Raw genomic sequence first — 16,962 nt, 5'->3', positions numbered from 1 at the left:
CAGCCGCGTTCCGAACCTGCAACCTTCGTGCTGCGAGGCAACAGTGCTAACCACTGCGTCACCATGCAAATATTCTTGCCTTGGCCCCCGAAATGCCTAGAAATGGCCCTGGGTGTGAATTGTATCAAATCTAAAAATACTACATGCTTATAAATTATTGCTTTGGAAAGTTAAAAACGTGTGGATAAATCTTACATTTTCCTTTTCAAACACTTAGTTTTGTTTTCTTATTTTTTAATTTGACTATTTTCCTGTCCTGTCTGTCTCTGATCTTCCTGCATCTCCTCTCAACCCTACAGCACAACTGCTGCCTGGCTTCCTCCTTTTACAACTCGTGAGAAACTTTTTAACTAAGCAGATCAAATGGATCTACAGATGCAAAAATGGAGTGCGCGCTGCCGTGCCCGGTGTCGGTAGCAGATTTGCTCGGGGTCCGGCGCCTGCTGATGACATCACATCACGGCCAATTCACTCAGCTTTTTACAAGTTTTGGAAAGATATCAGCAGTTGTGTTAATAAATTCTTTGTTACACCTAAATGTTTTCTTTAAAATTGTAACTTGTGAATAAAGCACCATATTATTTTTGTTTTGTAAAGAATGTGAAACTGCATATAGTAAGACCAACATCAGACTGCCAAAATAGACAACAGTTCTTATATGTGAAGCCATATCTGTTTGTATTAATGTGGAATTTGTCTGTATATTTCCTTAGTTATGTAAATACATGCATTCAGTCAAAATGTTGCTTACTGTCTTTTCAATAAAGTTATTTTATTTTATATAGACCCATTTAATCAAAATCAAGAGCTTTTGAGGGTCACCGTTTATCAGTTGATATCTTTGCTTTTATTTTAAATGTCCTTTGAAAATTCTAACATTTTCATCAAAAAGTGTTGATTTTGGGACTACAGGACTACAGCCGCCAAGACTACAACCGTGTATTTGTTCTGACCAATCACAATCATCATTGTCAACGTGCTAACGTAACTTTTACAAACGTGGTATCGTAACTTCCGTAAGGCTCAGCCAATCATCTACTATGGCGTATTTGGCAGACGCAGGACCCCGAGCTGATCTGGTACTGACACCTGCCGTGCCAGTGACTTGAGGTGAAGTGTAGGGCTTCCAGGGGAGCCTGTCACCCTTTCAGGTCAGCTGGGCTCCCCTTAGCTCCCGTGTAAGTCGAATCCTGTCCGTGATCCACCGCCTGTGATCCGCCGCCTGTAATACGCCGCCTGTAATACGGCGCCTGTAATACGCCACTTGTAATATGCCGTCTGTGATACGCCGCCTGTAATACGCTGCCTGTAATATGCTGCCTGTAATATGCCGCCTGTAATACGCCGCCTGTAATACGGCGCCTGTAATACACCGCCTGTAATACGCCGCCTATAATACGCCGCCTGTAATACGCCACTTGTAATATGCCGTCTGTGATACGCCGTCTGTAATACGCTGCCTGTAATATGCTGCCTGTAATATGCCGCCTGTAATACGCCGCCTGTAATACAATGTCTGTGATACGCCGCCTGTGATACGATGGCCGTGATACGCCGCCTGTGATACAATGTCTGTGATCCGCCGGCTGTGATACACCTTCTGTAATACGCTGCCTGTAATACGACGCCTGCAATACGCCACCTGTAATACACCACCTGTAATACGCCGCCTGTAATACACCTCCTGTGATCCGCTGGCTGTAATACAATGTCTGTGATACGCCGCCTGTGATACGCCGGCTGTGATACACCGTCTGTAATATGCTGCCTGTAATACGCCGCCTGTAATACAATGTCTGTGATACGCCGCCTGTGATACGATGGCCGTGATACGCCGCCTGTGATACGATGGCCGTGATACGCCGCCTGTGATACAATGTATGTGATACGCCGGCTGTGATACACCGTCTGTAATACGCTGCCTGTAATACGACGCCTGCAGTACGCCACCTATAATACACAACCTGTAATACGCCGCCTGTAATACACCTCCTGTGATCCGCTGGCTGTAATACAATGTCTGTGATACGCCGCCTGTGATACGTCGGCTGTGATACACCGTCTGTAATATGCTGCCTGTAATACGCCGCCTGTAATACAATGTCTGTGATACGCCGCCTGTGATACGATGGCCGTGATACGATGGCCGTGATACGCCGCCTGTGATACGATGGCCGTGATACGCCGCCTGTGATACAATGTCTGTGATACGCCGGCTGTGATACACCGTCTGTAATACGCTGCCTGTAATACGACGCCTGCAATACGCCACCTGTAATACACTGCCTGTAATACGCCGCCTGTAATACGCCGCCTGTAATACACCTCCTGTGATACGCTGGCTGTAATACAATGTCTGTGATACGCCGCTTGTGATACAATGTCTGTGATATGCCGCCTGTGATATGCCGCCTGTAATACGCCACCAGTAATCACCACCTGTAATACACCGCCTGTAATATGCTGCCTGTAATATGCCACCTGCAATACGCCACCTGTAATACGCCACCAGTAATACACCGCCTGTAATACACCGTCTGTAATATGCTGCCTGTAATACGCCACCTGCAATACGCCACCTGTAATACGCCACCAGTAATACACCGCCTGTAATACACCGCCTGTAATACGCCGCCTGTGATTCGCCGCTTGTAATACGCCGCCTGTAATACGCCGCCTGTGATACACCGCCTGTAATACGCCGCCTGTGATACGCTGGCTGTGATACGCCGCCTGCAATACGCCACCTGTAATACACCGCCTGTAATATGCCTCCTGTAATACGCCTCCTTTGATATGCCGCCTGTGCTACGCTGCCTGTGATATGATGGCCGTGATACGCCGCCTGTAATACAATGTCTGTGTTCCCCTGGCTGTGATACGCTGCCTGTGACATGCCGTCTGTAAAATGCCATCTGTAATACAATGTCTGTGATACGCCGGCTGTGATACACAGTCTGTAATGCGCTGCCTGTGATACGCCGGCTGTGATACACAGTCTGTAATACGCCGGCTGTGATTCGCCGCTTGTAATACGCCGCCTGTAATACGCCGCCTGTGATACACCGCCTGTAATACGCCGCCTGTGATACGCTGGCTGTGATACGCCGCCTGCAATACGCCACCTGTAATACACCGCCTGTAATATGCCTCCTGTAATACGCCTCCTTTGATATGCCGCCTGTGATACGCTGCCTGTGATATGATGGCCGTGATACGCCGCCTGTAATACAATGTCTGTGTTCCCCTGGCTGTGATACGCTGCCTGTGACATGCCGTCTGTAAAATGCCATCTGTAATACAATGTCTGTGATACGCCGGCTGTGATACACTGTCTGTAATACGCTGCCTGTAAAATGCCGCCTGTAATACGCCGGCTGTGATACGCCGCCTGTAATATGCGGGCTGTGATACGCTGCCTGTGATACGCCATCTGTCATACAATGTCTTTGATACGCCGGCTGTGATACACCTGCTGTGATACGCCGCCTGTGATGGTCTCCTCTCCACTCAAACACAACCTACCTGATGCTGGGTGCATCATTTATTTGTCTTGCAGACTACTGTTATTAAACAGCAGGTTTTAGAGGTTTCTCACTGAAATTGACACATTTTATGTGATAAAAATGAGACCAAACCAATTATAGTAATAATAAAAAATAAAAATATTAATGAAAAACAACTATTTTAAAAGAAAAATAACCCAGTAAACCCCCCCAGTACATTTTGCCATATTTTTCTAAATGTAACAAAATTTAATCTCTAATAATTGAGATACAGAAATTTTCCATACCCTTTCGCCTGTACTGGGCTATGAAAAAGCAAAGATCTGAAAATGTCTGATTCCCAGAAAGCCTCACAGCTCCCAGAGAAAAAATAAAACAGGATAACAAAGATGGTTCCCGTGAACAGTCAGCAGAATAAAACTAAATCCAAAAGCTTTCTGCTTACTCAGCACTGCAAAGTGAATAAGATGTCTTTTTATATGACATTTAGATAGGAAAGCACCCTTCTGCTTGGTAAGCACGTTGTTAATCTTCACAAAACCTTCTTCTACTGGCCAGCAGAAACTCTGTTTTCCCAGCCAATAAATGTGTCTGTAAAGTGGTCACATCTGAGGTAAAGCCAATAAACGAATGTCTGGCAGTAAGCTGGACGCTCCACAGACGTCTGAATCAGAGCAGTTGGTTTGGCTCCTCCAGCAGGGTTACAGGCGACGAGGGTAATCATAACATATTCTCAGGAGTTATAAGAGTCTGCCAATTAATTTAATTATTGTGCTGCTAGGATGTCAGGGCACAGAGGGGAAAAAGTATACTTAATCACATAATGCATCATTGATCAGTGTTCGCGAAAACCTTTGAGCCACGCCAAACTGGCAGACATGAGAGAGTCTCACGCAGGACGTTTTTGAACCATAGAACAACGTCCTCGCGGGCTTCAGATCTGTGTCTAGATAAAAGTGGGTTTGTTAGTGACCTCTGACTTTTACATATTATAATATTTTTAAAGACCCATCAATGTGATTTTCTGCAAAATGCTGTGCAACCATGAGGTTTAGACAGAACATTTTAAATCACTAAATTATTAGAGCTCATCATATAATTATTAGGAATCATTATGAAAATATGTCTGAATATTGAAATGATCGATAAGGGGTTATTGTGATTGATGTTGTAGCCTAATGTGAATGTTCCTTTAAAGCTGTTACAGTGAATTTAGAGAACAAGCTAGGTTTTGAATGCTGTTTGTTGTCTAATAAGCTACTGTTAAGGGCAAAATGTCTTTGTTTGTTTCAGTTCTGCACAAATGTTACGATAATAAGAGTTACCTTGCATTTATAATACAGCTGCTGAAAACTTCTGGCATGCAGATCAATCAAAATGCTCAGAAGTGTTCCTGAAGGCTGCTGCAGATCAGAGACCGTCTGACAGTCTTTAGTTTGTGGTTTTCAGGAAGTTCATTTCATTTTGGACACTTAAAAGTATCTTTCCGGAGTTTTCCCCTTTCAGAAATTATGTATGATTTGTCAGAAATCAGTAAAAGTGATGATCTTATCATGTACTGTGATATAATGTAAGCAATATGTCTTTTTAAAAAAGCACGCCCCCTGCCCCGCAGAGCTCCGTGGCGAAACTGAGTGCCGACCAGAACTAACCAATAGCGTTAGACTACCGCTTACTTGCTTCAAATTTAAGGAATAACTCGGCTGATGCAGACTTGATGAACTTTTCACAGACAAGTAAGTCTTTAAAATATAAATATATGAGAACACAACATGACATGAGAGTAGGGCTGCAACAACGAATCGATAAATTCGATGAAAATCGATTACTAAAAGCGTTGGCAACGAATTGCGTCATCGTTTCGTTGTGTTGCGCAACTCTTCCAAAAGCCCCCTCCCCTCCCGCCCGCCGTTGCGCGCAGACCGGTGGAGAGCCGGCAGGTGTTTGTAAGAGGAACATGGCAGAAGCAGCGAGACCCCAAAAAAGTAAAAACTTCTAAAGTTTGGGAGCATTTTCAGTTAAATCAGGCGAAGACATGCGACGTTTGTAGGTCAGACTTAGCATGGCACGGGGAGACTATGGTGATGATGCAGCGTCTTAAACGCAAGCATGTCAGAATCATCAGCGAGGAAGGAGAGAGCTCGGTGTCCGGGTAAGTTAAAAACTTTTCAAAAGTGATTCACCCAAGCCCCGGATTATTACACACGCTAGACATGCCCTAAGCTCGTTAAAAAAAGTCTATAAAATTGTAAGCGCAACGCTAAACTGGTTGATCACACTGGGGCCAGACTACTAACATGTGGTTTTACAACCACAATGTCCTCAGAAGCGAAAACGCTTTTAAAAGGGAGGGAGGCGTCCTAACTGTTGCTGCAGGCGTGTTGTGTGAGAGTGCAGTTATATACTGGTTAATATATTTTTGGGTTCAGTTGCTTTCATGTGGCCTAATGTGAATCTATTTGGGATCATTGGAATGATCAGCAACATTTCTTGATGTGACTTTATGGCAGTTGCCCAGGGCATCATCACAAGGAGGATGGCATTCATTTACTTTTGTTTTATTTGGTATTTTTCAGTCATTTTTGGAAATAGTGATTAATTTTGATTAATTCACAGCCTATGTTTAATTACATTTAAAAATTAGTTGTTTGACATCCCCAATTATAATAAATGTCTACAGATGAGATCAAATAAAACAGATGAGAATTGCCCTTAAAGAGCAAGTCACCCCCAAATAAACTTTTTTTTGCTGATAAACTAAATAAACGAGTATCTAATCGTGCTGCAGACACGTGTCGTCAATAATTTGGCACTTCAGTGCATCTTAGTTAAAATTTAAATATTCTGCCTAAAACTGGCAGTGTTGTGCGGTTGTCAGGTAAAAACTCTGCACTGTATTTTAATTTAAATCTGCCACCGCTATTGGCTAAGAAATATGCTATGATGTAAACTGGTACATTATGATGTCACAACGCTGTCGTGAGCCTGAGTGTGTGTGTATTTGTTAGCAGCTCCGCCCTCTCGGTCTGCCAGGCAACAGCATTTGTTGCATTTTTCAAACATGAAGCGGGAGTGGAGTTAGACTCTGGTAGGGGTTGACTTGCTCTTTAAGCTGTTTAACTTGGACCAAGCATTTTAGGTCACAGATAGGTGTAGCTTAGGGTCTCTGTCTATACACCTTATAAGACAATTTAGGTGATGGCATGTTGTTTTTCTGCTATTGAACTGTTTTCTAATAATGTTGTGTTTAATAAAGTGAAGGAAGGAGAAAAATAACGTTTCCCTAGCAGTTTTTAAAAATGTCCCTATGTAATCCGATTAATCGATTAATCGTGTCGAGACCCCATCCGATTAATCGATTATCCAAATAATCGTTTGTTGCAGCCCTACATGAGAGTAATACTCGTGAAACAACGTGTTTTAGTTGTTTGTCGGCTACAGAAGCACATTTCTGAACAGAAACGTTAAGTCGCCATCTTAAAAAAATGGAAGGAGTGTGATGTGCTTTTCAGCCACTAGATGGTGCCATCAGATAAGAGAAATACTCCGGAAAGAGACTTTAAGAGAGGAAGCAGGTAGGTCCACATGTTTGACTTTGGTAATTACGGTTGGGCATCGAGCATCGACTGGAACCGGTTCCAACTGTTAGTTTTTCCCGGAATCGTTCGAAGTTTTTTATTTCGATTCCTAGTTTCGATTCCTAGAATGCCAACCGGCAGAGGAATCCGCGGCGAATCTCCGTGAAAAATAAACGTCATCAGCAAATTGTGATCAACGCTTTTCAGAGCTGATCACACCAGCTGTCTGTGTGCAGCACCGAGTCCGGCCCACCCAGATATAAACAAACGCGTCTGCCGAACTTTTACTCTGTGATGTAAACTTTAACTCCTGCAGCGTAGAGGAAACTTGTTAAATACGTCAACACGGTGGATTTAACAGAAGCTTTAAAGAACAAACTCTGGACGGTGTGAGGTGAGTTTGTCTCACTGCAGAAATAACAACACACACGGAGCATCAGCAGTCAGATGCAGCCGCTCACCAACACTTTATTATAATAATAATAATAATAAATCACACACACAGTTGTGAACATTTTAATTTCCTTTCTGAACTATTTCTGTTGAGTTTTAATGTTTAAAATCTGTTAGATTGTTACTGACAGCAGCTACGTTTAAGTTTCACTTCCTGTTCTGACTGAATGCTGCTGCAGCATGGAGGTGTAGTTCTCCGTCATCCTGGACATGATCATCCTGAGAGTTTTAGCTGAAAATAGCTGGACGTTTCTGGATATGTTGGAGATATTTAGCCTCTCGTCCCAGAGGCTTCTTCCAGACTTTGGTTGTGGTCAGAAACAAACACACTGGTTGTGCTGCAAGTCTTTTTCTTTTTTTCTCCAAAACATGTTTTTGTCTAAATGAAGGCGATGTTGTTGTTCATAGAGTTAAAATTCATGTTGAAGTTAAGATTATTTCATCAAGTAGGACCTGTGGATAGCTGGCTCATGTGAAACATGTCATGTCTTCAAAGAATCGGAATCGGGAATAGATAGGAACCGGAATCGAAACGAGGAATCAGAATCGTTCAAAATCAAACAACGCCCAACCCTACCTGTAATGACAGTTATGTTTCCCAAACACTGCATCATCTGTAATGTTATGATGATCTTTAAGTCATCAAAGTAAAATTTACCATGTTTTTAGAAAAGGAACTGAGAACATATTTGTATACATAATCATTTCATGATTAAAGGACTAATATATTTATGATTGAAGGCACAATCGTGTCATGATTCGAAGCCAAACGTTTTTCTAATAAAAGGCCAGATTTTATTGTGGTTTAAGGCTGAATAAAATTATGACTAAAGGCCAAATCATCCATCTGTTTTACTTTGCTTATCTGGGGTCGGGTCGTGAGGGCAGCAGCCTAAACACACCAGCTGCGAAGCGCCGCGAAGAGGATTGCTCACGAAATTCGTGCGCTGTCTGCTCCTCTGCTCACGCCTACTGTTTTCCAAACCCCCCACCCCACCCTCTTGCTGTGTGTGTGTGTGTGTGTGTGTGTGTGTGTGTGTGTGTGTGTGTGTGTGTGTGTGTGTGTGTATGTGTAACCAGTTTGCTTCGCTTGTTGATATCAGAGACTGTGCTGATCCTGCTGCAGTGTATTTGTTTGTATTCACATTTATTAAATTCATCTTTTGCAGTAAAAACTACATTGAAAATTATGGAAACGCCATATTTCTCCGCAGGAGTGTGTGTGTGTGTGTGTGTGAGTGTTTGTTCATTTTCATCTCTCTAGTCTGTTTAGTTACACAAAAATGATTTTGTTTATCAATCACCGAGTTTTATTTTGAAACATTTCTTTTATTTTGTTAAATGTACCGGCCTGCCTCTTCTGTCTTGGTTTGACTTCCTGTTTGAACCAAAAAAAATTTCAGGAAAACATGCTTTTAATGCCAAATGAAATGTAAAACACAAGCAAAAATATCAGTTGACAAACTGATTTTTTGAGTGATTTTGATGAAATGGGGCAACATTTAAAAGAACTTTATTGAACAAATTACAAGTATACAACATTTTATATGAATAAATAGCTTTATTTATATAAGACCTAATGAAATATATAGAATTCCTCATTCATGCAAACAGAAAGGAGCTGCTAATTATGTAAATGCATTCAAAACCTTTTACAAATAGTCTTTAAAAAACAAATTACAAAGAAAACATTTAGGCATTAAGGACCATGAGTTTAACAACAAACTGCTAAACTATTTCCAAAACATTTGTGAAAGAACAGAATCAAAAAACGAGATGCAATATATTTTGGCCGAGTGGTGTTGCCGTAGTGTGACTTGATGGAATTAACTCAAGGACCATCGAAGTCTGAAGAGTCACACTGAGGTTGCATGCTTTCTGCTCCACAGGTAACAACATTTACCATATTTTTTTTAAACTAATGACAGTCACGACGATATGATGTAAAACTACCCTGAAATGTATAATACCCCCCTAGTGCCAGGAAACTACACACTGCCACTTTGAAGGGACTTTACGGAGTTTTGAATTTTTATGCTCGCGATTGCCCCCTCAGGCCAAAAGCGTAACGGCAGCTTCAATAGTAGGCTCGTGCACGAGGCGCGCATGCTGTACGTGCACACTCCTTAAGGAAAATAACAGCTGAGACAGTCCATTGTGTGTGTGTGTGTGTGTGTGTGTGTGTGTGTGGCCCAGAGGACAGAGGACAGGAGAACACGCAGCTAATTAATTAAATAATTTGGTTCTGTACCTTTCTCTTCAGCACAGCCAACAAAGGTTTATGATGGGTCAGTCCTCCTGCATGCTCAGATCATTCCCTTCTCTTGCTTGAAAAATTGTTCCAAAATGAAAGTTGAACCCACATCTTTTTTATCTGCGAATTCAATGCCGTTCGGCGAGTCTCAAATACAAATTTGGGCATCTTACTGTAAAAAATATACCATTAATGTAAAAAAGAAACTCTCAAGTAAACTATTTTTACATCTAGAATCGCACCCAGGTCTTCAGCACGAGAGTCCGATGTCTTACTAGGTGAGCTAAAGCACCAGTGATGTCCTTGGTATCTGTAACATTTATATCCTTGATGACAGCTGAAACAACGTTCAAAGAACGGTTTGGAGCGAAAATGGCTATTTTGTTGCTAATTTGCAGGAAATATCTAGAAGAAAGTTCTACAGAAAGTAGCTAAGGGTCCTCAGAAATGTAGCTAGCTTTGTCACTAGGCGTTAGGAACAGCGACAAAGTGGCACTGCCTCTCTCTCTGCTGCTAAAGCTACGGATAGCAAATGCTACGGGCTATGCCTGAGCGTGAACGCGCGTGAAGCAGCCTGCTCGACCCGAGCATCTCTCTTTTTCTGTGATTTTACAGAAAAACAGGCAATCACAGTAAAAATGCCAGGGCTCATTCTACAGGACCAGGGCATTGCAGGAGAATGTATGAAGAAGACATTTATTATTTCTATACATGTTTTGGCTGTCAAACTTATATAACGCCCCTTTATGGACTGAATTGTTTCACAATGAAAGGTTGGATCATTTTGCAATTAAAGACGAATTATTTGAAGATTAAAAGCAGATTTGTATTATGATTAAAGTCGTGATTATCAGCCTTAATCATATCGCTTTCAAAGGGTTGATTAGCATTGTGACTCAGGGCCAAACGGTAACATGATTAAAGGCTAAAACATGCTTCTTTATCTTCAATAACTGGCTGGCAGCATATCTAGTCTCCCATCACTCACAGCCCACAGAGGCTGAACCCTACTGTGTGCACTTTGCTGTAGAGTTATTTATAGCTCCGGATGGTACAGAACAGGTTGTATCCTCGGTGAAACGTGACCTGAATGTCTTCAGGTAAACACCGGTAAACTCTGGATATGTGATTATTTTAAAAGGAGCACCAGATAAACAAACTTCATAGATTTCTTGTCACAAATAGAATCTCTGTAAAGTAGCAGATTAAAACCCTCCCAACGCGCCTCGAGCGTGGGTTTAATTGACAAACATTGCCCTTCTGACGGTGTGAGGTGTAGGAATCAGGCTCTGTGGGAGTCTCAGAAGCACAGTTTTAAACTGGGTTACTTCCTGTTTGCCGGCGCTGTGGGATTTCCTGCTTCAGACGGGAGAAGAGATTGTTCACTCGCCCTAATTCAGACGGTTGAGCTCGTCATCAACGCCAGGTGAAACTACCCCATACGAGGAGCTCGTATGTGAGACCCATCCGAACAAGAAACTGGAGTTTTCTTAGAGAACAAAAGCTTTGACTGACGGAGCAGCCTCTTGTATAACAGCAGCTCTGCCCTTTTGTAAAAGCTTCTGCTGCTCCTGATGACTAACAGCAGAAAGAAAAGAGCTCAACAGATGAAACCTGCTGCATCCTCCTGCTCCCATCAGCTCTGCTCCGTTATTATTTCACTCTGACTTTTACATAAGTGCTTTCTGAGCTTACAGCAGATGTTTTACCTTCTTTTCTAGTGTTTTCTTCAGCTTGTTGGACTCTGCGTCAGACCAGAGGCGACTCACAGGAATAAGAGTCAGAGGATGTTTGGCATCGCCGCCGCCGTAGATGTTCTTGCTGTTCAGACAAGTATGAGCCAAATCATTACCGCTAATGGAGACGGCTCCCACTCAGAGCTCAGCTAATGTCCGATGCTCTGACTGCCAAAACCGTAGGTGGTGAAAACTGATTGAATGAGGCAAGCTGAGTTAGCAGCCCTGATTGTGGGAGATGTGAGGCTGAGGAAACGGATGAGGTGATGGAACAGCAGAATCAACGTGAAGCTCTGAAAAACTGCAGTGCAGCTTCATTCATTTAAAGGGACTTTACAGACTTTTGAATTTTTATGCTCGCGATTGCCCCCTCAGGCCAAAAGCATAACGACAGTTTCAATAGTAGGCCTGTGCACGAGGCGCGCATGCTGTACGTGCACACTCCTTAACGAAAATAACAGCTGAGACAGTCCCTTGTGTGTGTGTGTGTGTGTGTGTGTGTGTGTGTGTGTGTGTGGCCTGGAGGAAAGAGGACAGGAGAACGTGCAGCTAATTAATTAAATAATTTGGTTCTGTACCTTTCTCTTCAGCACAGCCGACAAAGGTTTAAGATGGGTCAGTCCTCCTGCATGCTCAGATCATTCCCTTCCCTTGCTTGAAAAATTGTTCCAAAATGAGAGTTGAACCCACATCTTTTTTATCTGTGAATTCAATGCCGTTCGGCGAGTCTCAAATAAAAATTTGGGCATCTTACTGTAAACAAATATACCATTAATGTAAAAAAGAAACTCTAAATAAACTATGTTCACACCCAGAATCAAACCCAGTTCTTCTGCACGAGAGTCCGACATCTTACTAGGTGAGCTATAGCACCAGTGACGTCTTTTGTATCTGTAACATTTATATCCTTGATGACAGCTGAAACAACGTTCAAAGAACGGTTCGGAGCAAAAATGTCTATTTTGTTGCTAATTTGCAGGAAATATCTAGAAGAAAGTTCTCCAGAAAGTAGCTAAGGGTCCTCAGAAATGTAGCTAGCTTTGTCACTAGGCGTTAGGAACAGCGACAAAGAAGAAGAAGAAGAAAATATCATTTCTATAGCGCCTCTTAAATCACGAGGCGCTTCACAAAAACAAAAAAATGTAAAACTATAAAAAGCATTTAGAAAATGTTTAAAAATATATTTAAAATAAGCAAAAATAGGCGATTGGGATTTAAAAGAAAAAATGTAAAGAAAGAGAGAGAGGGAACAGGAAAGAGGGAAATCAGTGGATCCTGAGGAAGGTGGAATAGGTGGGGAGAGCAGAATAAAGGGAGAGAGGTGAAGAAGGTCATACAAAAGCCAGCTTGAACAGGTGAGTCTTCAGCTGCTTTTTAAAGGAGACCACTGAGTCCACTGATCTCAGGCTCAGGGGGAGAGAGGTCCAGAATCTGGGGGCCACATCAGCAAATGGCACTGCCTCTCTCTCTGCTGCTAAAGCTACGGATAGCAAATGCTACGGGTGATGTCTGAGCGTGAACGCGCATGAAGCAGCCTGCTCGACCCGAGCATCTCTCTTTTTCTGTGATTTTACAGAAAAACAGGCAATCACAGTAAAAATGCCAGGGCTCATTCTACAGGACCAGGGCATTGCAGGAGAAAGTATGAAGAAGACATTTATTATTTCTATACATGTTTTGGCTGTCAAACTTCCATAATGCCCCTTTAAACCAGTTAGAGGGTTAAATTGTTCGAGGTGTCTATCGTGAAGCAAGACAAAAATCATGGATTTGATCCTTCACATTTAAGTCATTCTGGGTTTTAAACTTATGCAGATTTTAGGGAGTTGAATCCTAGGCCTCTTACAGTAAAGCACAGCAGAGGTTCTACCATGATGTGGGGCTGGGATGCCCTGCTTCTACAAGCTTTATATTCATCAGGAAATCACAATGTTATCACTTCAGACAGGCTAATGCTTTACTTAAAAAAATAAATAATGCTCTCAGACTGGATTCAATCAGACCTAATTTTAGAATTAAGATCATCCAAGTTTGTTAAAATTGGTAAATAAGTGAATTAAAGAGGTCCTTTACTGCATATTTTTAATATATTTGCGAGGCTCTCTAGTAAGAACGGATGCCTTGTAAGTCGTTCTTTGGGGAAAAATAGCTCCTGTGCATCTGTTCCAGGAACTTGAAGTGAGCTACAACAGAAATGAGCATCAGACGGCAGGATTTGGAGTCTTATTTCATGATATGTGGACATCTCACCTCTGATTGGCGAACAGCAACACAACTTTACCGCTGACTCAATTTGCTCTGCAATGTTGATTTATCTCCACAAATAGCACAATCCTGGAGGAGTTCTGCTGTGTGGTGGTGTTGCTAATGCTAACAGTTAGCTTCTATTAGCTGAGACGTCCTCTGCTGTTACCTGGATGCTAAAACATCAACAGCCTTCCCCGTCACGTGTCAAGATGGGTGAGTCCATGAATGTTAAGTGACGGTGTGACGTAGATCCGTCAGGATTTTCTAATCCTAGAGTTTCACCGCCTGTTTTTTATCAGACGCTAATGCAGGAGATAGGTGTAGGAGACTTTTTTATGTGAAGTGCCTTGAGACGACTCTTGTCGTGATTTGGCGCTATATAAATAAACTTGAATTGAATTGAATTGAACTATTTTCATGGTCAGCCTGCATGAAAAACTCAGAGTGACTGATCATTTCCGATATTAAAGTTTAAAATTACAGTGTGTAGTTTCCTGGCGCTAGAGGACAATACATACTTACACTTTTAGGGTAGTTTCACACCAAATCCTAACGGTGACTAGGGATGGGTACCTTTGACATTTGAATCGATTCGGTACTAATTCCCGGTGCCTAGGAATCAATACCGGTACTTAACGGTACCAATTTTCGATACTTTTGAGTGTTTAATATTTTAATTCTCTTTTATAATTAAATACATAATTTTCTCAATATATAACCATATTTGACAAATATCACGATAAATAACATACAACTGTTTGTATTTTAACATCGTCCTTGTAGTTTTATAAGCTGATAATTAAACTGAAGCAAACGTCTTTACTGTGAACTAAATTTACTTTTAGTAAAGTGCATTTAGTAAAGTGAAGCCAAACTTTAGAGCGCGTTCATGTTCTAGTCGGAAATTCGGAGTTCCGAGGAGAAAGCGCACACACCATTAGCGAAACGGAAGCTAACATGTCAACATTTTATTTACCTACCGGAGCAGATTAAGATGAGGATGTCTCACTTAGATCGTTGTCACTGGTTTCATCATCACCCAGTTACCCATCACATTTAGTGAAGTGGACCCAAGCTTTAGCGTGCGTTCTTTCTACCATGCTGCTCTGTTTACAACTGGCTTGCAGCGACCAACGTAACGCTCTTGCGCATGCGCAGCTGTCTAGGAACGTTCTCGTTATGAAGGACGGGTACCGAAACGAGGCACCGTTTCAAATGACGTGAATCGGTGCTCAGTCGGTACTATGGAATTCGGTCAGTACCTTAAAAAGTACCGAATTCGGTACCCATCGCTAACCGTGCCTGTCGCTAGTTTAAAACAGATTATGGCAAATGTTGTTTCCTGTGGAGCAGAAAGCATGATGCACCTCTGCAAGACTCCGATGGTCCTTCAGTTAATCCAATCGAAAGAGAGCAACACTGAATCTAGTTTTCTGGCGCTGTCGTTTCGGGATCTGCTCGGGGTCCTGCGCCTGCCGATTACGTCAACATACTACGGTAGTACCACTTGGCCAAAATATATTGCATCTCTTTTTCCATTATTGTCTTTCACATAGGTTTTGGAAAGAGTTTAGCAGTTTTGTTATTAAATTCATGTTTCTTACTAGCTAAATGTTTTTGAACGTAATAACGTAACGTCATCAACAGGCGCAGGACCCCGAGCCGGCAAGAAGGAAACATAGTGTCTAATAAGGACCTCCCCCAAATATGCTAGACCCACGCCCTATGTACCTTAGATCCCGTTTTTATGGTTGTACGTTACGAAGCCGCCAATATTTTTCCAGCAACAGGACATCATTTTATTAATTTTCAACCACTTTTCAATGAAATTAACAGTAAAAACTACACATTTTCCCTTTAATGCCAATATTGACCAATATTAATAGTAGACCAATAATATTGGACATCCTTTATTATATGCATACCTAACATATTAGAAATAAATGTAATCCTGTAAAGAAAACCAAAACTTTTTAGTTTAATTTCTCTTTGATTATCAATTTTGATTTAATTCAAACCTTTTTAGCTCATTTCCTCTGGAAAAGTTCTAAATTAAAACAAAATTTAAGGTTTAGGCTGTAAAAATGATCAAATATGACCTCTTGCCATATAAAAGGTAACAAAACCATCACCTTCAGTCTCATGTTTATATTTTATTTTTACTATTAACTGTTTTTTTAACTCATTGCTGAAGAACAGCACAGTTCACCCTCATTAGGTGGATAAAGATCTGTGTTGGTCTGCTGACAGAACCCAACCCGGCCTGTTTTAACGGGTTTAAGATGCAATAACAGCTCAGTTTTTCCTGCTAATTAGATCCAGAAAGGTCTGAGCTGGGTTATATGTTTGACTGAGGAGATTTTTCTTCTTTATTATTATTAGTTTGTACTCCGTCAACCTGCAGCCTTAACATTAACAAGCCTTTAAGCCATTTAAAGGTTTAATAGGCAGGTTCTCCTGAGACATCCCAAACTTTTCAGAGTGTTTCCTAAAGTGCTGCCTGCAGACCTCGTGAGTGACACAGCGTTTTACAAAAAGTTCTGCAAACAAAATTAGGAACAACCTCGTGAGACAGAGATGATCACAAAGAAATCTATAATTCAGTTATTAGAAAAGCTGTTCCGCCCTCCCCCGCCCGCCGGAGCGTGGCAGCGCTCCAAGATTCCTGTAAAGTTAAAAGTGGCACCGGGACGAGCTCAGAAACAATGAAGAGTCACCGTACCTGCTGGGAGATGGCGTAGCCAATGACGATGTCACCCTGAGGGATGTTCCAGGTCACCATGGCCGAGTGTGCCCTCAGCTGGGTCACAGAGATGTTCACGGGTGCCGCTGGCACGGCTGGAAGCACAAAGACACAAACAAGTGTCAGTGTGATGGACAGGACCCCATCCCACCTGCCTGTTGGGACCTGTTCTGATCCCACTCTGACGTCCGGTTACAGATGGGTGATGAATTGGACCTCTGACACTTACAGTACGACTCTAACAGAGACGTCCCTGTGTGCTGAATCATTAAACGTCTCCAGTTGGAGACCATTAGAAGATGAAACATCCCTCCATCAGCCGAGTTAGAAACGACTTTACCTCTCCTGGGAAAATCCATCCATTAAAGATGGCACGTGAATAACGAGCACTGACCTCATGGGCTTTTAATAAAGACGCAGGATGAAGAAGTTAGTCCTGTTTTAG

General features: G+C 42.1%; 1 protein-coding gene across 1 annotated transcript in view; it reads right to left on the bottom strand.

Annotated features, from left to right (window-relative positions):
• Nucleotides 1-16,962, bottom strand: part of LOC107384695 (fibronectin type III domain-containing protein 5b) — a 68,951-nt gene that overhangs the window by 12,956 nt on the left and 39,033 nt on the right. The window contains exon 2 of the mRNA XM_054734308.2: nucleotides 16,497-16,612. Coding sequence (XP_054590283.1) covers nucleotides 16,497-16,612 — 116 coding nt within the window. The remainder of the gene's footprint in view (nucleotides 1-16,496; nucleotides 16,613-16,962) is intronic.

This window comes from Nothobranchius furzeri, chromosome 3 (assembly GCF_043380555.1).
Source record: "Nothobranchius furzeri strain GRZ-AD chromosome 3, NfurGRZ-RIMD1, whole genome shotgun sequence".
NCBI classification, from domain to species: domain Eukaryota; kingdom Metazoa; phylum Chordata; class Actinopteri; order Cyprinodontiformes; family Nothobranchiidae; genus Nothobranchius; species Nothobranchius furzeri.
Note: the sequence above shows the minus strand (reverse complement) of the source record. Positions and strands in the feature narration are given on the sequence as shown.